Below are 26,321 nucleotides of genomic sequence, written 5' to 3' on the forward strand. Positions count from 1 at the left end.
CATGAAAGAAAAATTAGAGGGCCCCCAAATGCCCTAGGTTCAGTCCAGATCCGCTGGGCATTTCCTGGGCAAATTCATGTCAGTGGGAAATGCTGGCTGACTCCCGTCTAATCTCAGGGAGAGCGTCTCTGCTCTCCCTTCAGGCTATGAACTTACCTGAAGGCATGGCAGTAATTCCATGAATTAATTGTATCAGAACCTGGTTGTAATGAGTGGGATGCTCAGAGCTGATGCACGTTTGGGGAGGAAGCCAGGAGATTAGGGAGATGGTGGATTCAGATAGGTGCTGCCTTCTAGTCGAGAGTGATAGAGAGCACAGAACAAGAATCTCATCCTTTCAACACCCGGAGGTGTCTAGACTGGGTCCAGAATAGTTTGTTGGGGCAGAAGAGAAGCAGAAAGGTACAGTATAAAAAAAGACACAATCTCTTGGGGAGGATTTGCAAACAGGTTATTCACTGGCCTTGGTAACTGGGAGGAAGGTTCTCTCCACTCCACAAGGGAAAACAGAAGCCTTCATTGCAATTTACTGGATGGCTGCCCATTCAGAGATCCCAAGGCCAGAAGGGACCATTGTGATCATCTAGCCTGACTTCCTGCATAGCTCAGACCACAGGGCTTCCCCCAAAATCATTCCTTGAGCAGATCTCATCATGCTGTAGAGGGGACACTCAGGCCAGTCAGCACCAAGGCTTGCTAGAAGAGCTTTTTTTGGAATCCAGGGGACACAACTGGGTTCTGGGCCCAATGTCTCTAATTCATAAAGGGCTCAGTTATGAGCCTGGCTTTGGGACTGCACAGGGGAATGAGGGAAAGCAAGAAACCCTCTTACTCCTCAGCATGAGATACTCTCACATTGTTGGTCACTGCACGGGATTCTCCTGCCCACATGGGCAGGAATGGGGAGTGGGGGGAGCTTTGGCTCCTACCCTTCCCCCTTTCCGCATGCAGGCCAGTGCAGCTTTTCCAGCTGGCACTGGGAAGCAAGCTGCTCAGCAATAGGGCAATCACGGCTTACATCTCCTATGGAGCTAGTGGGGAGCCAGGCACTTGTTTGTGTCTCAGAGTCACAGGCTGGTTCCTGCCCTGCTCTTGGGGCAGTGAAGCTACAAGCTAGTCTTCATTTGGGCTGGATCGTTGGGTGACAGTGCAGCCCAAAACTGTGATAAAAGTTCTGCAACTTTAGCACGGAGAGTCCTAGTTCAGAACCAGGGTGGGGCTGGAAAAAGCAGAGGAGAGAAAGACTTCCCACCCCTAGGTCTGAACTGAGGTCTCTCCAAAATCTGCCTCCCACACATACTCCCACCTGCGGTGGGTTCTCATGGACTTCCAAATACATTCCCATTTGATTCCCTCCTCCTCTTAGTGAGCTGTCGGTCCCTGGGCTGGTGACCTTTCCAGATAACCAGGCATGTATCTGGAGACCATTTAGTCCAGTCTCTTGCTGCTGGTACAGTATAATAGGATTGTAAAAATAACAACAAGACTAATACAAGGAATGAGTGCAGTTAGCCAGCAAATGGAAGAACTGAGCTGCTTTCCTGATGCTTAGTGCACTGAAGTTTAATTTTTCATGTCTGACATTTTCCCACATGCGACTCTTACTACCACTGCGATTTGCAACGCGGTGTCACATCGCGTCCTCTTGCCTCGCCAGGTCGCCATGACTCCTCGGGGATTCGCCTCTATTACACAGCCACGCTGAGACGCTATAATGCTGGCATTATGGAGCTGGGCCTGGTCTACACGCCGGTGATGGCTATCCCACCTGGGGAAGCTGGTTTCCTCCTGAAAGGGTACTGCACAGATAAATGCACCCAAGTGGTGAGTATGATAGGGCCTGACGGAGGTGCACACAAGCTCTTCCAACTCAGCAGCATGAGGAATGTCTAAGTCAAGAGAGGCCCAAGTGCTTGTGTTTACTTGGATGCGATGACTGAGCTTTAGAGAGGACCTGGCCGGTAAGTAGCTTCTTCTCTTCAGCATCTGTGCAATGTACCTCAGGCGGCAGGTGACCAGGATTCATCACTGAATTTGGTCTGCTGGTCAGATCATTTGCTTCCCTGGTGTGGGCCAGGTGCTGATGGAGTGAGTAGGTATGGCCCAGGAGTGTGTCCAGAGTACCCCCAGGTCATGCACTGCTGTGCAGTTCTTGGAAGAAAGCGAATCAGGAATGAAAGAAAAGTTGCAGCAACTCACTGTCTTTTATGCTGGAATGAGGCATCCCTCCATGGAGGGGGGATGTGGATGCCCACCTCACTGCCTTTGAGCAGGCTGGCGATTTGAACCAGGGGGACCCTGCGGAAAAGCCCCGGTATCTAGCTCCCTTGCTGGGTCCCAAGGCCATAGACTCCATTAGCCAGATGGGTGGGGAGGTGGACAGGCTCCCATTCCTGGTCCCAACCTATATGTCCGTGTGGAGTTTCCTGGGGTCAAGCCTCTCGGACCTTCAGTGGGAGCAGAAGGTGATGGTCAATGGGGAGACATTCCTGGGGTGGCGAGATCCTGGGACAGAGAGAGCTGTTGTCAGGCCCCTGGTGGTGCAGCCTCAGATGCTGAGGGGCTGTGTGAGCTGAGTGAGGGTCCCCGGGATGAAGTCCCTCACCCTGCCTATGGCCCAGATCCCTGTGCAGACCCAGGAGGGGTCGGGCTGGCTGGTCGTTGGGGTTCTCAAGGATACCAGCTGTGAGACCCTGCTGAGGGGTGACTGTGTCTCTTTGGAACAGGATCCAGGCCCTGATCCTGTAAGGGCCAAGGGTTTGAATTTGAATCCAGGGAACCAATCGGCAAAGAGGGAAATGATCAGTGAAAATGCAGATGACCTGGCTGGCAGCAGGGAGGAGCTGCTAGGCTCAGGATATCTGCCTGCCTGTAACCAGCCCCCTGGGGCTGGGTGGGACAGAGAGATGCTCCCCGCCCCCTTGCACACCAGAGAGGGGGCTCACGCTGGCTCTGATGCTGTGAGAAAAACAGCAAGCTCGCTGCCTACCCCCACTGGGACAGCAAGGGCAGCGCTAAGCACAGTGGGAGCTGAGACCCCAGCTGAGTGGGGGAGAAACAGGCAGGGCAGATATCTGTGGGGAGTGGCAATGTGACTGGTAAGGAAAGTTTGGATGAGCCTAGGCAGCCTTGTGAGCTGATGGCTTTATCTAGTCAGCAGTTGGAGAAGGTGAGGAGAGTGGAAGATGAGTGTCCCTGCACCTTACCTGTTAGCTGGGTGGAGAATTGGGACAGGGAAGGAAATGTGCCTGTGTCTGTCAGGGGTATTGACTTGCCTATGGAGGGAGCTACCCTGATCTCCAAGCAGTTGTCTGAGAACAGCCCTGTATGCTGGGACAAGGGGAATGAGATCCCAAGCTGTGTGTCTGGTAAAGGAGAAAGTGTGTCCGGCTCTTCTTTGTCTGTGGAGCAGACAGAAGGGGCCTTTCAGCCTGTGATGGTTGAGAATAGTGCAGTTGTCTCAAGAGTTGGTTCTGGATTCAGCTAAAGCCCAGGAAGGGAATGGTCCTAAGTTTGTGTCTGCTCAGGAGAATGGCTCTGTAACTAGGTCGCATCCAGTTAGTGTCTATGTAAAATCCCAGAGACCAGACAATTCTGGGGCTTGTATTTTGCCTGTTGCTAGTGTGTTGTTGGGAATCATGCATCCGATGAAGAGAGCTGTAGCTCACGAAGCTTATGCTCAAATAAATTTGTTAGTCTCTAAGGTGCCACAAGTCTTCCTTTTCTTTTTGCGAATACAGACTAACATGGCTGCTACTCTGAAACCTCCACCCCCAGCAACAGCATTTATAAAGTGGCTTTGCAATGCTGATGAATGTCTCTTTCCCACCCCACTGTTAATCTCCCATTCAGATAGAGGGGCAAGGGGAGGTTGAAGCGATTTGCCCAATGCCACAGAGTTGATGGCAGAACAGGGACTGAAACTCAGGCCTTCCAGGCTCCCAACTCACACTCAGACTGGATGGTTAATATGAAAATGATGCGAGCTGTGGTGTAGCAAAAAATGCCCACAGGGCTCCAAACATGTCCATGCATCTTCTTTAATCTATAATTGGCAGGGGACTGACAAGCAGTAACGTGATGGGGGAAGGGGTCCTTGTGCCCATAGCTGAGGGCTGGCTAGGTTGACACCAAAATTCCCATGGCAATAGGGTGTACCACAGGTGTCCTTGCATAGCATTGCCCCTCGTGGTGAAGCAGCTGTGTGTATGTGGTATTGCTGATCTCACGTCCTTACAGTCACTGCGCTATCAGCATCCAGTTCGTTGCCTGATAAAATGCTTGTGGGTACAACAGGAACCCCACATTTCAGCCTGTTCTGCTGTGAGCACTGTGGAGTTCCATTATAAGAAATACTGTTTAAAACAAAGACCAAGGAGTGTTCTCCAGATGTTCAGAAAATGCCGACAGCCCATTCGAAGTCAATTCTTCTTGACAGCCATCTGCTCAATCTCCCTGGTCTAAGAACCATTCCCTGTCTCAGAAAGCTTATTACTGGAGTTTCAACTCTTAAAAGGTGTAATTTTTCCCTAAGACAACTTCCATTTTCAAGCCAAATGAATTCTGTACACTGGGTAGATGGGCACCATGCAATTATACAAATCACCTGCCAATTTATCGATAGGGGTTTATGTTTCTCCCATTTAAAGAGCCACAAGAGATCACCGTCAAAGACCTGACTGAGAGGTAGGCAGAAGTTAGGGGAAACAGCCCCCTACCCAAAAACAATAGTTGGTGCTGTGCGCTAACAAACATAAGGAAGTTCACAGTGCCCCGCCAGGGCTGCTTCTGCCGCATTAGAAAGTGGTGGGCAGTAAATCAGAGCTGGACAGACTGAACTGCTGGTCCCTAAACAAATATTTATTTTCAAGCTTCTAAGAGATTATACAAACAAAACTCCATTTAAAATTACTTGACACTGTCCCTTTAAGTGCCTGCCATGCCCTTCCCACTGAAGCCACGCTCAGTTCCTCAAGGGAACTGATGAGAGCTCTTTGGGAAAGAGGGAGTGATGTTGGTTGATTTAGTCATTCACCATTATTTGGCTCATATAAACCTGGATATTCCTATGGGATTGTTTTTCCAGGCTCTGCCCCCAGCTGGGATCCGCATCTTTGCCTCCCAGCTCCACACTCACTTGACGGGAAGAAAGGTGGTGACGATTTTGTCCCGAGAAGGAAGAGAAAGGGAAGTTGTGAATGCGGACAATCACTACAGCCCTCACTTCCAGGTACTCTTCTTTCCCCATTGCCCGCAGCATCAGACCATCATGAAAACAACCCTGCCATCATTTAGTGGTCGGTCTTATCTCCTGCCGCACACACGGGTGCAAAGCGGATTCAGTGCTGCTCCTAACTCGACTCATCAACGCTTAACAGGGAAGATGGGGTAGCAAAGGGGGAACTGGTCGCATCTAACTCCAACATTGTTGTTTTTCTTCTTTTAGGAGATCCGCATGTTAAAGAAAGTGGTTTCTGTCTTCCCGGTGAGTGACAGCAGAAGCAACAACCGCAGCTCCCAAGTATAGGAGATGCTTTGCTTAAACAGCAGTATGTGGGGGAAGTTCTTTGGCCTGTGTTATATGGGCAGTCAGACTACATAATCATAATGATCTCTTCTGGCCTTTAAAACCAGATTCCCTTACATTATTTTATCCTACTGGCTATGATAATAATGTGAAGCCGATAACCCTTGACAGACAGACTTTCTCACAGGTCTCAGTTCCTTAGCATCTAAGCACTTGCTAGGTAAATCAGCTCTGCATGGTGAGGTTCGATATTGGCTGTGAGGGCCACGTTCACTTTGCATGCGCCATAGGCTCTCGGTTAGAGGTAGCCATGGATCGGATGGTGCTAAATTAGCCCATCTCCCTCAATGACCCAGCCCTCATTACCGCCCACAAGTCTCCACCCCTGAAAGACTCTCCGCCTCCAGCTACGAGCCAGCCTCTGCACGGAGTGCTCCAGCCCCGGCAGGAGCTTCCCATACAAATGTAACAGGAATGAAATAGTCAGCATGATTACTAAATATAAGCAATCGGAACCCATTTGTCCAACAGCTATTCCAGGGATCGTGCAATGACATTATTATAAGCAGCAGGAATAGACAGAGTTGGCAGAACACACTTTTGTGGCAGAAAAATTCACAAATGCCCCTGCAAAATTTCATGTCTATAGAAATGTTCTGACCAGCTTCATTAATAACTCCAAAGGAGTTAACCCAGGTGCCTTTCTGACTGAACGCCAGGGAAGTCAATGGGAGTTAGGCACCTAACCTGCTTAGGCACTTCTGTCAATGCCACTAACTACCTAGCTGCAGCTTTAGGTGCTTCAAACTCCTTCAGAATCTGGCTCAGAGTTCCTTAGAAAGTAGGGAGGTGGAGGGAAATCTCGCAGGGCAATGACTTGAACCCGTCCCTTCAGAGAACGTATGTTCATCACAGTTACTAACACTCAGGGCAGCATGTTGAAGGGAAGCAGATTGCCTGACATGTCATCGAAGCTGCTGCGGGGGTGGAATCTGGGAGAGGTCTCTCATGGCACCATTCGTGGTCCTGCACATATAAGAAATAAGGTTTCAGATGCAATGCTGTAGCAATATGTGCTTAAACACACAGGGCGATGTTCTCACAACAACCTGCACATACAACACAGAGGACAGGAACCAAGCAACTGTGGTAAGTGTGCGTGCGAGCACATGAAATGTTTGTATGTGTACGAGACAGGAAGACAGGTGGAAGGTTGCAATTGACAACAGGGCACACTTAAATGCTGGGTCAATGGAATTAGTTGAGTGCTGCAGGACAGACACATGCTTAAATACCTTGCTGCATCAGGGCCTTCACTCATTTCCCCAAGGAATAGTGGGTCGAGGAATGTGTGCACTAGCCATTCACTCCTTGCGATCAGTCTCCTTAGGTGATAAGTGAAAAGGAAAGTGGGTCATTCTAATTCCCATTACAAGCCACTATCTCAGTTACTGATTGTTATTAAAGAAGATCACATTGTGTTCTAATATCTGCAGCAAGAGAGAGAATGTCAGCTACGCAAGCTAAGGGGACAGAGCTAAATATTGCTGAGGGATTGCAGGAAGTCTACAAATTATTATACATCACACAATCTAGCATGGTTATCAGGCCCTGCTAAAGAGGGGTGAAAATCCAGATTATCAGAGGGTGTTACAGATTAGAATGCTGTGTGTGTGGATGTGTTGACCTTTGGTTTAGAGGTTCACATCTCTGGGTAAAATCACAGCGGTTTAGTGCAGTTAATGTTGATCAGGTTTTCGTGGCGTTGATAGGTACATCAGGGTTGAGTGGGAATCTGTTTGCCCATCCCCATGAGAATTTTTGATGTTTTGAAAAATTATCCGGTCCCAAGTCAGGAGGAAAAAAATCAAAATCCAAAATTTTCGTTTGTATTTTGCCCCAAATTTTTTGCCCTTTAAAAAAATATAAATTAAGTAAAGTTTCTAAATGAAAAGTCATTTCAGACTGAAGTACCAAAACTTGTTTCAGAAATGTTGAAATGGGACATTTTGAAAATTTAAAACCCTTTGTCCTCCTCAACAGTTTGTGTTGGGAAATTTGTCAAAACCAATCCTTTCGTTTGAACAGTTTTGGTTTTACCAAATCAGCCTTTTTCAGTGAAAAAAATGTTTTCTGGAAAATTTCCCAGCCAACTCGGTCGCTGTGATTTCCTACCTGAAAGCCAAAAAGAAAAGGAGTACTTGTGGCACCTTAGAGACTAACAAATTTATTAGAGCATAAGCTTTCGTGAGCTACAGCTGTAGCTCACGAAAGCTTATGCTCTAATAACATTGTTAGTCCCTAAGGTGCCACAAGTACTCCTTTTCTTTTTGCGAATACAGACTAACACGGCTGCTGCTCTGATACCTGAAAGCCAGTAACTGTCCCGGTAGCGTTCGGGAGCGGATAATGCACACGATACAGGAACAAATAGCACCTGCTTATTTTTGACTGGGGAGGGTGCATTGAAATCTGCACCCACACTTGTTTCCCCTCTTCTTGCAGGGTGGATTTAGCATCATGGATGAGATGTGTGTCAACTACGTGCACTATTACCCCCAGACGCAGCTGGAGCTATGCAAGAGTGCTGTGGATTCAGGCTACCTGCAAAGATATTTTAATCTCGTGAACAGGTACAGAGTCCCCACATGGCTCAGGCTGGGCCTGAGCATGTTGCAAGTGGATGGTGATTAACAACAAGCCGTTTGCTAATAAAACTAAAATAGGTAATGCCGTGGTTTAAAACATCTGTTCTGCAGGAGCAGTGCTGGGTGCATGCAGGCTCAGGGGGAGCTGAGGAATGATTCATACTTGGGTGCTTTAGCAAAAGCCCCAAACCGGCTGTTTTTAAAAGAAAGGTTTGGAGAGAGATCACTGGGAAGGGGACATCTTTTTGGTGAGGGGCTTCTTGCAAGGCACAGTGCATGGGGGTAACGTGGGAGCCAATATTGTTTGCAAAAGTGGTCTTGGGCCCTTCACTTTCCAGTGGCCAATTTACAGGGGGAACTTAACGATCCAGAGTACACACAGCAGCAAATGGTAAAACCCCAATAATGTTAGAGAGGCTCAAATCGGGCTGATCACAATGGTCCCTTATAATCTATGAATCTATAGACTGCTGAAGGTCACTCATTACTTCTGGCCACACATCCAGGTGCTTAGATAACCCTCATCACATTAAGATCCGAGCTCTGATCATGGGCCCAATATACACAAATAAAGACAGTCCCTGCTCCAAAGACCCTGTAAGAGGAGACTGTGATTGTATAAGGTACTGAGTGTGTCCTGCGCTGTGCAGTCACCATTTTCAGTGAATTAAGGATGCTCAGCACCTTTCAGGATCAGGCCATAGTCAAGGAAGAATTAACCCCGTCCGGCATGGAAGAGGAGTCAGTCCAGCTCTGCTCTGTTGCACTCTCTCTCTGGTATTTCTCCCACATTAGGTTTAACGATGAGGAGATCTGCATGTGCCCACAGGCCTCCATCAGGCAGCAGTTATCTTCCGTCCCTTGGAATGCGTTCAACAGAGACGTTCTGAAATCTCTCTATGACTTTGCTCCGATCTCTATGCACTGCAATAAATCTTCAGCGGTTCGTTTCCCGGTATGTATGGGTCCCTCCAAACAATCCATCTGAGAGCATCACTGAGCGGTGACCATGCTGAAACAGGCCCTTTGGACTCAGCAGGGCTGCTCCCTGTGCGGATGCAGAGTTGGAGGGGCCGAGGTTGGTGACAACAAAAAGTTTGGTGCCACTGACCTAGCATTGCAGCTAAGGGGGTGGGAGATGGATTTCATTTTCTCTCAGGCCTCAGATTCCTTACTGAGGTCCAGTCAGTGATGCAAGTGTAAAGCTATTGAAGACAGGGGGCTTTCCACAGATTCACTGTTTGGCCTATGGAACCTTTCTTACTGGTGTTGATCCATGAGATATAAAGAACTCCGCTTGACTCTAGAACTGAAATCAATGTGAGTTAGGCACCTCGCGTTTTTGAAAGTCCCAAGAGGAACTTATCTGCATCTTTTAGGCACCTAAATCGCTTTAAAAATTGGGCCCTAGAAGTTGCTGTGTTAGAATTTAGAATGCTACAGTGATGGGCGCAGTACAAATACCTAGTTATTAGATAAATTAAATTAGCTTAGTCTTATCTGCATAAGTCCATTTCTAGAGTTATTTCACAGAAGTCACCTTTAAACTAGAAATTCCTCCAGAAACAAGGGAAAATGAAGGGCTATTTTCAGAATTTTGGAATATTGTATTGGCTGTCAATAGAACTAACCCACTGAACACAAAGTCAGTGAGATCGTAGGACAGGAGGTGGTGTGGCCTAGGGAATAGCACACTGCATTGGGACTCAGGAGACCTGGGTTCCAGCCCTAGCTCTGCTGCTGGGTGACTTTGGGCAGTCACTTCCCTGTTCTGTGCCTTAATTTCCCCACCTGTGAAATGATAATGTACTTTTGAGCTCTTTGAATGCAAAACACCATATTAAGGGATGATGATGATGCAGATTGAGCACAGTTTTCGGTCTCTCATCACCGTCACTTCCCAGTGCCATTTCTGGTCAGGACAATAGAATTGCCGATGACACCTGAAATTATTTTGGGAGACAGTATAAACCAAAACAGTGGGGAGAAACAGAAAACAGATTTAAAAAGAGGAGCTTCAGCTCCCGATAAGATTATTTTAACAAAGTCTCCATTGGAGCTGGCAGAATCCTGTTAAACTCACTGGGCCAAATTCTACTCTCAGGACGAATTTCTCCCCTGTGCAGAGCACCAAAGCAAAGACCAATTATGTCCCAGTTAAACCCTAATCTGAGGATTTAAGTGGTGCACAGACCTTGTGCTCGCTGTCTGCATAGGGTGTTTTTCACTCGCAGTTACTTTCCTTGAAGCCCCTGGATTGAAAGGAGTTATATGAGGGCAACTGAGAAGAGAATCTGTAATTAGTGCGGAGCTGGCACTAACACAAAGTAGGCGATCTGGAGTCTAAAAGTAAATGAGAAAAGAAAAAGACCCAGAACTTCCCCCTTCTTCTCTGTTTGTTTTTTTTTTAACTGAGTGGGATTTTAAGACATCTCAGTTATTCCACAGAATTCCTATCAAGAGAACACTAGCTTTTAATTAGCTGCTTGCCTTTCTGCAGTTCAGTGATCCCAAGTCTGTCTTGATTTTCTGGAAGAACTCTGCTTTTAATTATATAGTAAAATTAAAATCCGTCTCCTGCACAGAAGGTAGTTGGAGGTAACATCTGTCTGTGTTTTGCAGTAGTGAAGGAGAGGGCACTTTCCTCTGACATCCACTTCTACAAGAGCTTGTGGAGTATTTATTTATTTAGATTTATAAACACACACAGCCAAAAGAACTATTCGTATGGTCTAGACATGCTTGATGTAGCTTAAAACACAACAAATAGAGGATGTTACCTAAAACTTTGAGGTACGGAAGCTAGAGCTGTGCGAAATTATTTGACAAAACTTTTTTTTTTTTGCCCCAAAACACATTCACTTCAACAGAAACATGGTGGGGATTGGTACTGAAATCACTGCATTCTGTTGGCCAAAAGAAAAGAAAAATATCCCCAAACCTTTTGTTTCCACATTTTCTAAACAAAACATTTGATTCATGACTTGTCGTGTCAACTTCTAAACCCATTTTAAAAAAAAAAAAAAAAAAAGGTTAAAAACCTCAAAAATGAGACAAAACAAGTTTGTTGGACTGGAAGTAATTTTGGTGGACTTTTCTGTTTAGCCAAACAATTTTTAAAAATGATGATTTCAGGTTGACTTGAAATGAATTTTTTGTTGATTTTTTTGATTTTCGTGGCCACTGACCCAGAAAAACTCGGTTATTCGCACAGCTCTAATAGTGGCGGAACCGAGCAGGGGCCCAGAATTGGAAGCACAGATGCTGCTGCAGGACCAGGAGGTACAGTTACAGATCTCTGCTGGGTCCCAGCCGGGAATAGCAGGGATGCTGCAGGACAGGAGGTACAGTCACAGATCTCTGCTGGGTCCCAGCCGGGAATAGCAGGGGATACTGCAGGCTGGGAGTTATATATTCACGGCTCTGTGCTGGGTCCTAGCTGGGAATAGCAACACTGCAGCCCAGGAGCGAGGTGCGTTGGCAGAGCTGGGTGTTGGGATGGGTACATGACCAGTCAGGGCTGTCGCAGCCCCTCACTGTCGTGGGTGCCCAAGTCACACAACACTTGACACTGTGTGAGATGCCAGGCTGCATTTCAGGAAGAGCCCATTTTCCTGCTTTCCTGTTGGTTTGCCATTCCAATGCAGTCGCCCTCCCCTGGCTATTTAAAGCCTCCAGAGGAGGTGGATCTCCATTCCTCTTCCATTTCAGACTAGTCCTCTCCCAGGCAGCCTGATTAATTACGGCCATTAGGGACAAATGATGGGCAACCCTGGTCATTAACATCACTGCTTATCCAAAGCAGGATGTGCAGCCACAGTGTAGGACCATCATCTCTCCCACCCCTTAACCCTACACTGAACTCTCCTCCTCCGGGAGCAGGGACTGAGTCCATGTCCCAAAGTGCTACCCACAGTGATGGGTTGAGATGACTGAGACCACCACAAAACCGGATCCACCACACCTTGCTTTGGATTTAAGCTAGGATCCTATGGCGGAAGGGGGCATGTTAAAGTGGGGTAGGGTCAATGCTTCGCGTTGAAGAGCTACTGGAACTGTACAACGCTCCTATGTTCTTATACGGCTTTTAACACAGTGCAGATTTATAGGAGGGCTACAGTGACAATGCAGAGGCATGGCGTGGAGAGGCCCTAGCGCACTCTCGCCTGCACTCCTAATACCTATTGTCAAACAACGATAATGATCTAGCCTCCTCTTTGAAACTGTAACCCATGGAGACCATATTTAGCCTGCCCACCCCATGGCTGATTAGCAGAAACAGGCTGTGCTCTCAATGCTCGAGCAGACTTCCCCAGTCCGGACGTGTTCAGATCTATGGTTTGTGTTGGGTCTTTCTGGGTGGGACAAGCTGTCGGACACGGTTTTACCGAACACCATGGATGTTCACGACAGAGGATGCCTTTGCCTACACAGCAAGGTCCAGCTCTCTGTTCTTGAGCAATCTCGGTGTGAATCTTTCTCTCTGGCTCATGTCAGGCATGCACCTGCCTAACGACTCTCGCCCTCATCTTATGATGGCATGTATACTGGTGCAATCCCTCAGGAGCCAATGTAATTACACCATGGGCAGCTGCTTAAAGCAGAAGCCAGCCTACAGATTTCATTTTAGTTAGTTAGTTACCATGCAGGCACCCTAATGACCAACCCTCATTATCTATGTCTTTACAGAAGACTGAATGCAATTTGCAATCGCCCATGGTTTATACCTTCTTTTCACTCATTAAGCTCTCTATCTAGCTCGGCTGTGCATTAGCGAATGTGTGGAAAGAACAAGCTCTCGGGGATCAGTGTTTGTAATGCCGTAGCGGCCTGTGCGGGCGGGACCAGGTGACCGTCATTTTCAGTGGGCAGTTACTCACAAATCGAGCTGTATTATACAATGGCCCAGGGGAAGCTCAGGAGTCAAATGCTGGGAATCCAGAGTGGCAGAAAATCCAGCTCAGCTAGTATCCTGCCTTGCCTACCTCCTCACTAAAGAAATAGGGCCTGGCTTGGAGGATGTTCTAATCCCCAACCACTAGGCAGGGCATTCTCGTTACAAAGGAGTAAAATGCTTTAAAAAAATTTAAAATGCTTTAAAAAAAAAAAGAAAGCACAGGCAGATTCTCAGCTGATGTAAAACCAGGTAGCTCCACTGACATAACAGAGCAGCTGATGGACACTCGCTGAGGAGCTGGTCCAAGGGCGGGCAGTACATTGCTGCAGTGTGCTGTGCCTGAATGGGAAAAATACAAGAGCCCTTAAAATAAAAAAAAAAAAAAAAAAAAAAGAGAAAGAAAGAGAAAGAAATCACCCTCTTAACTTCACCCCCCTGGCCCCAGACTTCAGAACAGGTTGGTTCTTGATCCAGACCCATCAACCTCCACCCCTATGTGTTCTCATTATTATTTTTGTGTTATCACAGTATCTGGAGCTGTGCTAGGTGCAGTACAAACACAGAACAAAAAGACTCACCTGCTACCATCTAACTCTCTCTGCAGGGCGAATGGGAGAAGCAGCCTCTGCCCAGGATCACCAGGGTGCTGCCAGAATCAGCCCCAAGCTGCCAGCCCGCCGTAGGACCTTCTCCCACATCCCCTGCTCCCATCAACCTAGGCAGGGTAAAGGCAGAATGAACACCTGGCGACCTGCCCCGATACTTGTTGTTGCCGGGACGGGATGCTCCTCGGCACACAGGGTTGTTTGGGATTTGGTTCAGCTTTTGTATGCTGCCACGGATGCAGAGGGCACACGTCAGACTGGCTCCCCTTCCAGATGTACGGTCCTTTGCACAAAGAAAGGCCTTTACTCAAGGCAATCCGGACTCTGCTCATGAGCTACTTTCACAGCCCTGGGATGGCAGTGAGTGGGTGGGACACAAAACACCTCTCCACACACATGCAGGCCCAGCTCCTGCGGATTGTCCCTGAATCTCTGGGATGGCGGGGAGGATGCAACACCTGTATAGAAGCCAAACAGACAAGGGCTTCTCCTACAGTGCCACCAGAGCTGAGGGATTTGCAGGTTACAGGGTTGGCTGCTAGGCCACTGCTGGGAAGAACTCAGCCCTGTATTGTATACACCGAAAGGTCAGGAGACCCAGTTAGCTAGGTGCTGCCTAGTGGGCAGAGGGCAGGACCAGGAAAACGTGAGTTCTAATTCCAACTCTGATGCTGACTTGCTGTGGGACCACCATCTTTCTGCCTCAGTGTCCCCAAACACCAATAATCTATACCTTGACACCTCCTTGACGGGGGCTCGTTAGGGCTAATTTGTTAAAGTTCAGCACGTACTCTGAAGATGGCAAGTGCTATTATTAGTGGATTATTAGCAATGCCAGCGCTGAGTAATGCAGGCTGCCACTCCCGGAATAATAACGCTCAGGATTTCCATTGTGCTTTGCAGCCAGGCACTCCCCCCTCCCTTCCCCCCACGTGCTCCTACTGGCCAGTGCTAGGTTATTAATAGGGAAATAGAGGCCCAGAGGGCAAGCTGCACTGGCCAGGGTCAGGCAGAGCATCAGCAGAATCAGAAGGCAACTCCTCCTGGCTCCTAGCCATGCACTCCCTCTTCCCCTTAGACTGGTTAATGACAAGCCCTCTTTTTACCAGAAGCCGATGGCTTAGGTGCCACAGGCTGAGAGATGCTGACTTGTCACTGACAGCTTCTCTTGTCATTTGCAGCATGGACCTGGAAATGTCTGTAATAGCCAGGGACAGGGACTGTCTGCTGCGGCTCCTCCCCCTCCCACTCAGAGGGGCTCATTCATGTTGAGGGGACCAGATGCCAAGGGATGGGAATAAGCAATGCTTTTGAGCAAGGAGTTACCGGAGAGGGGGCCCCCCCTCTGTCTCTGGCTGGGGAGGGAGGACAAACCACTTAGCAAGCAAAATGACTGTTAAATAGAGAAATATCCATTGACCCACACAGTTAAGCCAACAGCAGGACCCAAGGGAATGGACCAGAGCTTCAGCTGGGGTCAATCAGCATCAGTGGAATTTACGCCAGCTGGGGTTCTGGCCCAATGCATGCAAATAACCAGAGGCATCTAAATCCTGCCCACATCCCCAAATTGTTCTTTTTTGCGGTAGGAGCCTGAAGGAGAAATCCCCGGAGAAACAGAAAGAGGCCTGGGGTAGGGAAGAGGTGACTAACTCCTCCCCAGCCACAGCAGTCAGGTCAGCACAGCCCACACGTTTCTAAAGCCTGGTTTACTCCTACAAATTAGCTCGACCGAGTGACACGGCTCAAAGCTGTGAAAAACTCCATGCCCTGCACGATGTAGTTAGGGCCACTTGGCCCCCACTGTAGACACGGCTCAGTCGATGGAAAGATTCTTCTGCCCACCTCACGACCTCCTCTTGGAGAGGTAGATTAACTCCATCGATGTAGGACGCCTCTACACTATGGTGCTACAGGTGCACAGCGCCAGCACCAGAGCCGTGCCATTGGAGTGTAGACCCAGCCTCAGGAAACAAACAAAAATCCCAGGCCAGGTTGATCGCACTGAAAGGACACCTTCGGATATGATGTGGCAGGAGGGATGTTCATGGATGGGTCTGGGCCACCTTCAGTGGTGACATAAATCAAATGGACCTGCCCCTCGCTTCCCCTCAGGTCTCTTTACAACAGCATAAAGGGACCTTAAAATATTCCCCCCTGCCCGCCCAGAGGCTTCTCTGGTGGCAAGAGCTGGTAGGTCTCTCCCCCGGCCCTCCCTGCACAGGAGAGAGGCCGGAGTGCACTGCCCTGTAGCTATTCTCTGTTTCCAAGCAGCCACAAGCAGCAGCGTGTAAATTAGCACAGCCCTGAAGCTGCTCTAATTTATGCTCAAGGCCGGACAGCCTCAGCACGGCCCCAGCACAAAAGGTGCCTTAAAGGCCCTTTTAACCTTACCCTACTCCGAGTGCAGCCAACCAGGCCTAAAGTACGTGTTTTAGCTGAGCAGAGGTACCAATGTGCTGGATGCCTTCCAGTGCTTATGCACTGCATCACAGCCCCTCCCAAACACTGCTTTCCCCATACACTCCCGTCTCCATGCAACTCCCCACCCAGCTTTGGGCACTCTGTTGTGTCACATCAAAGGAGGAGGAAGGGGGAGGAACTAATTTCCAGAACCAAGCACCCATCCCTGAGAAGGCCACTCTCTCCTGTTCAAAATTAGGGGTTTTTGCAAAAGGCCGCTCCACTCAGTGCAACAGAAATGTGTCTAGTCACGAACCTGCAGGCTGGGACCTTGCTGCTTCCTTCCATAGTCTCACAACAGCGTGGGGAGTGGGTGGGAACTCCCACTACCTACACAAGTGGTAAGGGAGGGGTGGAGCATGGCTCCCACCCATAATACTCCGAGTCACCCAGTTCACGCCATGACGTCCACTTTACGACAGGCAGGGGGCAGTTAGCGCAAGCACCTCCGCTGCCTGCCAGTTGCAATTGCTCGGGGCATTGCCCGGGGTTGTCTCCCAGGTGGTCAGAATAAAATGCTCCCATTGAGGGATGGGGCAGGATAAACAGCAAAGGGCGTTCTGCATCCATTGGAGCATCAGAGGGGTCCAAGCTCAGTACAGAGGACAGTACATCCAGCTATAAATGGGGGGCGGGGCATTGGTCAAGTGGATTGGAAAACGGGTGCCCACGGCTGGGGAAAGGAGTGCTGCTTGGCCCAGTGGCGCATGTGCCAAAGAGCGTCAGCTGAAAGTCAGGCGGGAGGGGAGGGGGCAGAACGTAGCAGGAAGAACCGCAGGTAGGGGAGCATGGGCTGGATTCTGATCAGTTACTTCTGTGTAAATCCGAGGCAGCAAAAATGCACCTGATTGAGAACGACAAAGAAAATAAACAGTTGGAACTGCCAAGGCAAATTATCTCTTCAGGTCCTCTGTGTGAAGTCCTGCGTCTGCGGGTGCACCAATGGCCCTGAAGCTAATCACAGGCAGGGGAAGAGTAGAGAGAAAATCCTTGCATTGCATTTTGTCTGGGTCATGCAAGTGGCCTTGCTCTGCCGTGCCAGCGTCTGCATGGGAGCGCTCGGCTAGGGAAGAACAGGAGCCGGCTGGGAGCTGGATAACCAAGCGCAGGTTTCCAGGGCAGGAGACTGCAGTGCGCACGATGCCTGCCAGCTGGGAGGCAGCTCCTGCTGCCAGGGGCTGGGGAGGGCGTCAGGCCTAGCGCCATCATGTAGGTCCATGATGAGGAAAAATGAGCTGAAAAGGAAGCATGGGAGCTGAACACGGACCTTTCCCTCCCCACATCAGGAGGTGCTTCCACGTAGCCTGTGATCACTGTGGCAGTTTGAAGCTGGATTGTGGCAAGCCCAGTGCAAGCAGGGTCTCAAGTAAAGCAGATCTCCTCTTCCTGTCTGGCCCTGCACAGTTCCCCTTCCTCCCGCCGGGCAAGCAGCACCCCCGACAGCATCCCACCTCCTTGTCTGATGCGGTGAGAACTCCTCCACCGGCTTCACCTTCCTTTCACCCTCATGCCCAGGCACTGGAGAGATGGCACAAGGAGCCTTCCATCGCATTTGAGAACCCATTTGCAGGGTCAAAGGCATTGCAATAGCTCGACCAAAGCAGGTGAGGGAGGGCAGGACCTTGGCCAAGCCTCCCCTTTCCCCACTGGCTAGTGGAGTTGGGCCTACTCATGCAGGGCTTGATGGGCGGGGGAGGTGGTGCCCCAGAGCCTGGAGGAATCTGGGCTGGGGCCTCCTCAGCTTATATCATCTTTACAGAAGGGGAGGTGGGGAGCTCTTCGCCAGCCGGGGCAGAGCAGGCTCCCTTCAACTATAACAGCGGGAAAGCCCTAACCGCTCATTAACGCTACATCAAAACTGCAGCAGCATTCAACTAATTATTCCCCCAAGGAACTCTGCCACCCTGCCTCCTACCAAAGAGCCTCCCACCTCTTTATCGTTCTGGGATGCAAGCCACCAGCCCTCTCCAAAAACCCAGCTGAACTCGAGAGAGTGTGGAGTGCACACCCACCAGAGTCTAGATCAGAGCCTCTCGCCTCCCAAAGGTTAGGGGTGGCACTTGGAGCAGGTGTTGCGCTACAGACGCAGTTTTAGTAGAAAAACTCTACATGGATTTTCCATTACAAAGGAACAAGGCAATACAGAGAACGAAGCAAGAATCCCTAGTATGATCTTCCTCTATGCAGGGTGACACTGATTTCACAGAATGCTGCAAAAAAGCATATGCATTTAGGGAAAAGGTGATATTTGAATGCACTGGGGGATGGATGATACATCTCTATACAGGACTATGCAGAGGATGTCTCCATACTAGACATTTGTAGGGCTGGTTGGAAAAATATTTCTTTGGAAAATGTCCTTCAGAAAATGCCGTTTTGCCAAAATCAAAACTTTTTGCTGAAACATGTCACTGTAGGTGAAATTTCACGTAATAAAACAAAAGGCAGCATTTTGATACAGTCAAACTTCTTGGAATTGAACATTTTGAAACATTCTGTTTCATTTTTTAAGAGTTATATTATGAAGTAAGTTGTCAAAATCGGAATGAAATATTTCGATTTTATAGAAATCTTTTGATCGATCCAAAACAATTTTCCCCCAGAATTCCATTGTGCAGGAAATCTCAATTTCTTTTGTTTGTTTTCCCATTCTGTTTCAGAATGGAAAAAACATTCTGAAATTGTGGCATTTCCCACTAAATGGAAAATCCAGTTTCCCGCCCAGCTCTAAAAGGCTCCACATGGGTTTAACTTGCAAAAAAAAAAAAACTAGCTTCACTCTATCCCTTCAATAATCAGGTTTGCTCCAACTAAATCTCCTTGCTGTGAAGACTCCCCACCTTGCAGAGCGTTTCAGAATTGGCTGGCGAGGCTTTTGCAAAAACTGCCCTGCCTGATTGTACTATTTCAAAAGAAGCAAGTGTCTCATTTTGTACTGAAGAATCTGATCTGCTTCAACTGGTTTTGCATGGAGAATGCAAACAAATTTTCAAAATTCTAGAACAGGTGGTTTCTTTCGGAAGATAAAGCTGCATTATCTCTAGCCAGCACAGTTAATCCCTGGCATGCTGTGCTTAAACACCATGGACAGGAACATGCATCTTCTGTCTTTCTTACATCTACAGCTTAATTTTAAAGACACACTCAAGTAATTTTCATAGATTTTAAAGCCAGTAGGAAACATTGTGATCATGAGGTCTGCCCATTATTTAGGGTTTGTTTAGAAACAAGGGGGGAGGGGATTGGAGTTTGCAAAAACCTAATCTTGACAAAATAATAGAATATCAGGGTTGGAAGGGACCTCAGGAGGTCATCTAGTCCAACCCTCTGCTCAAAGCAGGACCAATCCCCAACTAAATCATCCCAGCCAGGGCTTTGTCAAGCCTGACCTTAAAAACTTCTAAGGAAGGAGATTCCACCACCTCCATAGGTAACGCATTCCAGTGTTTCGCCACCCTCCTAGTGAAAAAGTTTTTCCTAATATCCAACCTAAACCTCCTCCACAGCAACTTGAGACCATTACTCCTCATTCTGTCATCTGCTACCACTGAGAACAGTCTAGATCTATCCTCTTTGGAACCCCCTTTCAGGTAGTTGAAAGCAGCTCTCAAATCCCCCCTCCTTCTTCTCTTCTGCAGACTAAACAATCCCAGTTCCCTCAGCCTCTCCTCATAATTCATGTGTTCCAGTCCCCTAATAATTTTTGTTGCCCTCCACTGGACTCTTTCCAATTTTTCCACATCCTTCTTGTAGTGTGTGGCCCAAAACTGGACACAATACTCCAAATGAAGCCTCACCAATGTCAAATAGAATATATTGTCAAAAATATTGTTATATTTTTAAATGTCCAATAAAAACAAGGGATTGGGGGATTTTCACATTTCCCTGTGGAGGTGTAAACCCAAACCCAGCAACCTTGACCTAGGTGCATGAGAACTAGTGAAACTGACTATAAAGAAAAAGTGAAACTAACCAGTTTATTTTCACTAAAGTAGTTCATGTGCAAGAAGCATGGCTACTATTATATTGTACCTATAAGCCCCAGCTGAGATCAGGGCCACATTGTGATAGGTGCTAGACAAACAGTGAGATGCAATCCCTGGCCTGAAGAGTTTATGATTTAACAGCCCAGAAGGATTATTCCTATTTTACAGATGGGAACTGTGGCAGAGAGAGATTATGTGATTTCCCCAAGGACAGACAGGAAGTCTGTAGCAGAACTAGAATCTGAACCCAGCTCTCCTAAACTCCAATCCAATGCCTTAGCCAGAGTCATCCTTTCCTTCCAGGACTACACACACACACACACACAGCAAAAGGGTGAAAAAATAATTAGATATTTAAACCTCACTTTCAATAAACTCAGGTATTGTTAAGGATTTTGGGTATGTGAAATAAAGGATTTTTATCCAGATAGTCTCTCTCTCTCTCTCTCTAGTATCTGGTTGATAGAAAGACTGGAAATACATGAACTAAAGGAGCTCGGCCTGAGAGTGTAGAAACAAAGACTGCTTCATGAAAGGGTCGCTTCCCTACCACGCCCAGCCTAGATTTTCATGCTGGTTAAAGATGTGGCTACTGCCCTCAAGCACATAATGGAAAGGAGCTATACAAATGTCTCCCCAGTTGTTCTGCATTGCAACTGAACTGCGACCTGCAGAGCTATGCTAGCCCAACTCCGGGTGACCCCCGAAGCACAGCATCTAATCATGCCAAATGTTATAACAGTTCAATGATGAGGGCTAATGTTCATGTGGGTTTAAAGCCCAAGCAGCAAGCTCATTTCCATTTGTAAGCCAGGTTGGAACACAGATGAGAGGTGCCAACCAGCCACTGTGAAATCAAACAGGACATTAGGCAGTGCAGCACAGAGACAACTGGCTTGGCTTTGCTTTCTTCTTTCTTTGCCAGTTTCTCTCCCCCTCCTCCAGTCACCCTAAACTACTGATTTATTTATAAATGTTCTTCTTCTGACATGAAATGCACCTGCCTATCATCTGTCCACAGGAGAGTGGATCTGGAACGTTATCTTGATTTGATCAGTTGCTAGAGAATAGATGTCAGCCTATCGCCATGTGAATAATAAAACTCACCCCACGCAATACCTCTGCTTTAAAAATTCAGGCAGGGCAGCAATTACCCTTGTAATCACTCTAAGTGTGCGAGCCCAGCTCCCAGTCTCTGCAGAAAGTTTGTCAGTAAAGTAAAGGCTTAGACACGTTGCAGAGGAAATAATATTTTCAACCTGAATTCTCTGTTCAGAAAGCAGAAAACAGCCGAGGGATTAGTGTTGTCAGCAACTAGTTACATCTGCCCAAAGCTGGGCAGCGCCATTTTCTCCTGGGGTCCAGCTGGATGCAGTAGCTTTGAGGGGTGCATTGCACTATCCCTGGCCTCCTCCCAGCTGCAGGAGTGTTGCAATGTAGGCACGGTACGGTTTCCATGGGGGTGGGGTACAGGAGCAATGGCTAAGCAATGTCAGGGGCTAGCTTTCGGCTCTTTAGGGATGTGGGTTAGGATGCCTCCGCTGCCCTCTCTCAGCCTTTGCCCATCTTTACAGGAGGACCGGCGAGATAATGTAACAGTTCCTTCTGGCCTTAAAACCTATTAATATAAACTACAGTAATGAGTTTAATGAATGCGGAAGAGCCCCGCCCCCTTGTTAGGTCATTACCCTGGGGCAAAAACCTTCTATGGCTGTGGTGGTATGAGCTGGCTGCCGCTAGGCAAAGAGAGGGTATTTCTTATCACGCTGACACCAGCTAATTCATTCAGCTCCTGGGGCTCTCTTGGCTTGACTGAGATCTGATGATGGGGAACAGGGAAGTGGTGCCAAAAGCACCTCCCCTCACGCTGCTGTTTAGCTACCTTAATTAAGGTTAAGAGAAAAGGAGTACTTGTGGCACCTTAGAGACTAACAAATTTGTTAGTCTCTAAGGTGCCACAAGTACGCCTTTTCTTTTTGCGAATACAGACTAACACGGCTGCTACTCTGAACCCTTAATTAAGGTTGTGAGTCACCGCCAGGGGAGAAGGCAGCTTCTCCCTCTTCCCACTCCCAGAGAACATCTCCGCCCTGGAAGGAGGCTGAGGGTTTCTGAGAAGCCCTAGTGCAAGGCATGAGTATTTTCTCCCCTCTCTCTCTCTCTAGAAGTCTGGATTCACTTCAGCGAGCTGCATCCTGGGAGGATGTGAGGTGCTGGGAGGTCATACAGCTCTCTGGTCCTCCAGAAAGCTCCACACAACAGTGCCAGGAAGAGATGGAGCTTTAGCTCCTGGCCCCCTGAGTCAGGGTTTTACAAAAGGTTCCCCCTATTACACAGCTGCAGCAGCTACCATGACAATTGCCACTCATTTGGGGTTGGGGAGAGCCCATTCCCCATGCACGCTCTGCGACACACAGGTCAGGCTAATGCCCTCACAAGCCACCACTGAGCCCCTGGCCCTTTCCAGCAACAGGAGAGGCTGGGCTGATTTCATGGCCTGCTGGCAGACTAGAATCACACCAGTTTTAAGGCCAGCCATGCATTGGTTTCAAGATGCACAAGGGCAGGAAGGTACAAGCACTAAGTCAAACACTTTGATCAGATCCTGTCATAGGGTCCACTCACCGCTAGCAGCATCTCCTGCTGGTCATCCTGGGAATTAGCGCTGCCAGGCACTGAGAACCCTCTCCGGCAGTGTCTTTCACCATGTCATCAAACACTGCGGCCTATCTCACTCCTCTTCATGGCTTGGCCCACCCCTTCCAGGGAATTCAAAGTCCTTCCAGATCTGCTGTGTAGCTAGCATCTACAACAGCCTTCCCACTTGCTGACAGGAGAACCTGGGCCCACCCTTCACACTGGGTTACAGCCCAGGGACCCTATAACAAGCAGCCAAGACCTGTGTACAGTACCAGCCCTTGCAGCTGTTCCCCTGGGTTTCTTCTACATATCTGACTTGCCCCCTCTCTGGGTTTGCCAGCCTCCAACTCTCTCCACTCAGGGAGTAACTGCAGCCTGAAGCCCCCTCGCTGCTCACTGCCCTGGGCTTTATACTGGCCTCCTGCCTGTTCTTGCTCAGCTGAGCCTACTTCTAATCAATGGCCTACTCCCTGGCTCCTCCTCCAGGTGCACCTGATGAACTTAGTTTGCCTGCCTCACCACCTTAATCCCTTTCAACCCTGTGTAAGGCAGACACCCCATCATAGACCCTCCCCCCGCCTTTTTAAAAGCCATATGTTCCTCCTTTGCAAAGCAGGTGCAAACTGCAACTTTGACCAGGACAAAGTGTGGGGCGGGGGGTGCATAAGTGAAACCATTCCCAGCCTGAATGCTATGAGTGCAGGAAGAATGGGCTAGGCGGGCACCTGGCAAAAATCTCACTGGCTTCTGTGGGAGTTCATGGGTTCATGATGAGATGGTGAGTCACTAGAGGTCATTGCCTGGCAGTTCTAGCGCATGTTACATCTGAGGATCTCCAAGCACTTTACAAAGGCCAGTCGATATCCGTATTTCCATTGAGAGAGGGAGGGCAGGGAGTCCAAGAGAAAGGATGTGACTTGCCCAGGGTCACACAGCAAATTGTACTCAAGCCGCAAGACCACAGCCTCCCACAGGAGACCGGAGTTTGGATCATAAAGAGGAAAGGGGCCATTTGTAAAGGCAGGGTGGGACTTTCAAAGGAGACCAAGGGTGCGGCTAGGTACTCCGCTCCCACCAAAATGTAATATTTTGCTGCCTGTTGCCCATACGCTCCAAACCCCAGCTGCTATGTTTCAAAAAACGGGGGTTAAATCTAAGGTCTTCACAAGTGGATCAGAAACGTGCTCTCTGAGCTGAGACTTAGAGCAAAACGTTCATTGTTTGGACAGTGTCTGAGTCTGTGCAAAGGGCACGCAGCACACAATCAATAGCCTGTCTATGGCCAAGCTCAGAGCCAATCGGCACCTTATTCTGGGATGGTCTCGTTCACAGATCAAGAGTAGAAAGAAGTGATGATGTATGTTTTACAGGTTCTGCTATAGCACAGATCTTGCAGTGTGAATGTGACAGGCGTCTGAAAGAAGCATTATTTATCCCATGTGAAATGCATACAAAGGTAAACGGGAATTAAGCTCATATGAAGTTGCTTTGTAAATGAGTGAAGCTGTTAGAGAGAGAGGGCTGGACTCATCCAACCTTTCCCCTGAACGATAAACAATCCACCTGCTGTGCGTCTGCAATGAAAATTGTACCAGGTCGCTCCAAAATAAACACTGCATTCCTGGAGGCAGCTCCTGCTGTTGTCTGTCATCTCGCGGGTTAGATGCCGGATGACTGACCATATTGGTTACTCATTGGGGGAAACAAAGGGAGACTTCAAAGTGATCTCCTAGAATGCTTCAGCAGAGAGACTGATAAAAATTATGTTTGTAAAATGGGTCCCAGACTTAAACCATCCCTGCATAGGTATTTGCCAAAAACAAGCTATCCCCCAGCCTGCGTCCCATTAAGAATTGAAGGCCTGACACAAAGCCCACTGAAATCAATGGGAGTCTTCCCAGTGACTCCAGTGGGCTTTGTGCCCTGCGTATCCTGCAGTGGCCTCAGAGAAGCCATTGGTATGGACAGTTTTGTGAGTGAACTCTCTTCTGAAGAGCTCTGTGAGCCACCCTCCTGGCATGTGGCTTTATTTTACAGTTGGGGTTCTGGCTCAAGCTAGCAGTTTGTAACTGTTTCTCCAGATTAGCAAATGCCTCTCCATTTCCAGAGTCAACCCCCTTCAAAGATGAAATATGGCTCTTCGTTTGATACCCCTGGCATTGCTAAGTCAGGCTACATGGTGGATGACCACCAGAACCTGCAGATGAAGCACGGTCCCCCACAGTCCTCTGGCTGGAGAAGGCTCCTTTAACAGGATGCTGCCCTCTGCTGGGACAAGAGCAGCAGCATTCCTTAGTAGCCAACACCCTGGTAATGGCCCCACCTCTCTGCTGGAGACAGAAAAGATTCAGGTGCATGCCAAGCGGGAGGATGGGCCTCCTCACAAGGACAAGAGAGGACGTTATTTTTACTGTCTGCCATCAACAGTGGAAGGAATGGGGAGTGTTTCCGCAGGCCGCCCACTCAGCAAACACCTAAGCACATGCTTAACCCCTGAATGACACTAATGGGAGTGAAGCATGTGCTCCAAGTTGAGCCGGTGGTTAAGTGCTGTGCTGATTTCAGGACCTGAAGACACTAGAGTGATTAGGGGTGGGAGGAGGGTGGCTAGACCAATAGATCTCCTTTAAACAAGTTTTCTAATGCAATCAATACAAGGTCCTGCAAGGATTCCCTAAATGTATCCATGCTGCAAAACGCTCTGATAACTTCTCTGGTGTCGTGTGGACATTCAGGGCACATCCAGAACCAGAAAAGAGTGACACCATATGGCCCTGAGGGTATAAACAGAGCAGCCTCGTGATCCAATGAAAATCCACAGCAAGCAACACATCAAAGCTCACAGCTCTACAAAGGGCTACAATATGCAATATTGAAGGAGTGAACTCTACGCCATTCTCTTACTCTCTTTCAGCAGATTTGCCATTGCTTATCTGCCTAAACCTTTTCAAAGCAACTAGGGAAGATATACCCAAATCCCCAATAGATGCATGAGAGCGCAGCTTGGATAAATGTAACAGATATCGACTGTCAGCTCATCCTTCCCCAGCGTATTTTCACCTGTTTATGTGAGGCACATCTGTGACTTGCTGGCAATTCACTTAGGGCAGTGTGGGAGAGTCCAAGCTTCCAGGCCAGCCTTCTGCCTTTGTTACTTTCAGTGTATGCTTTCCCTCTACATTTTTATAAGGTCCCTACAAGTTCCTATAACTGCAAGGGTAACACCTGCTTGGCCCCCTTTTGCAACACACCAAAGAATAAGAGACATGAAGGTGCATAGACGGACCGAGAAACACAGGTTGGCATAGCAGGCAGGCAATCCTAAGAGAAATCCTTTAAGATGCCCTAAACAACCAATGCCCAGACATTTTACAAGTTGTGTGGCAGTGCCATGCCCCGGATCCCAATTGAAGGAGGTGGATTCTATCCCCTCCAGACCCTACCTGGTTCCCTTGTGGAATGTCCTTTCATGCTGGCTTTGCATGAGGAAGGAGAATTTGGCCCTTTGATATCTTCTTGCCCTTGTAGTTTTGGAGATGGTAGATCATGTGTGTC

General features: G+C 48.4%; 1 protein-coding gene and 1 long non-coding RNA gene across 2 annotated transcripts in view; one reads left to right on the plus strand and one right to left on the minus strand.

The window, feature by feature from the left end:
- The window catches only part of DBH (dopamine beta-hydroxylase), a 28,938-nt gene extending 12,171 nt beyond the window's left edge, over positions 1-16,767 (plus strand). Inside the window, exons 6-12 of the mRNA XM_038374757.2 lie at positions 1,658-1,824; positions 5,087-5,230; positions 5,447-5,485; positions 6,617-6,676; positions 8,033-8,160; positions 8,971-9,130; positions 13,677-16,767. Coding sequence (XP_038230685.1) covers positions 1,658-1,824; positions 5,087-5,230; positions 5,447-5,485; positions 6,617-6,676; positions 8,033-8,160; positions 8,971-9,130; positions 13,677-13,811 — 833 coding nt within the window. The 3' untranslated portion in view covers positions 13,812-16,767. The remainder of the gene's footprint in view (positions 1-1,657; positions 1,825-5,086; positions 5,231-5,446; positions 5,486-6,616; positions 6,677-8,032; positions 8,161-8,970; positions 9,131-13,676) is intronic.
- LOC119844212 lies at positions 3,975-25,949 on the minus strand. Its single transcript, XR_005289197.2, has 3 exons — positions 22,752-25,949; positions 6,823-6,912; positions 3,975-6,553 (listed from the first exon to the last, which is right to left on the minus strand). It is a non-coding gene; the product is annotated as an uncharacterized LOC119844212 (long non-coding RNA).
- Between the last annotated feature and the right edge of the window lie 372 nt (positions 25,950-26,321).

Source organism: Dermochelys coriacea, chromosome 16, assembly GCF_009764565.3.
Source record: "Dermochelys coriacea isolate rDerCor1 chromosome 16, rDerCor1.pri.v4, whole genome shotgun sequence".
NCBI lineage: Eukaryota > Metazoa > Chordata > Testudines > Dermochelyidae > Dermochelys > Dermochelys coriacea.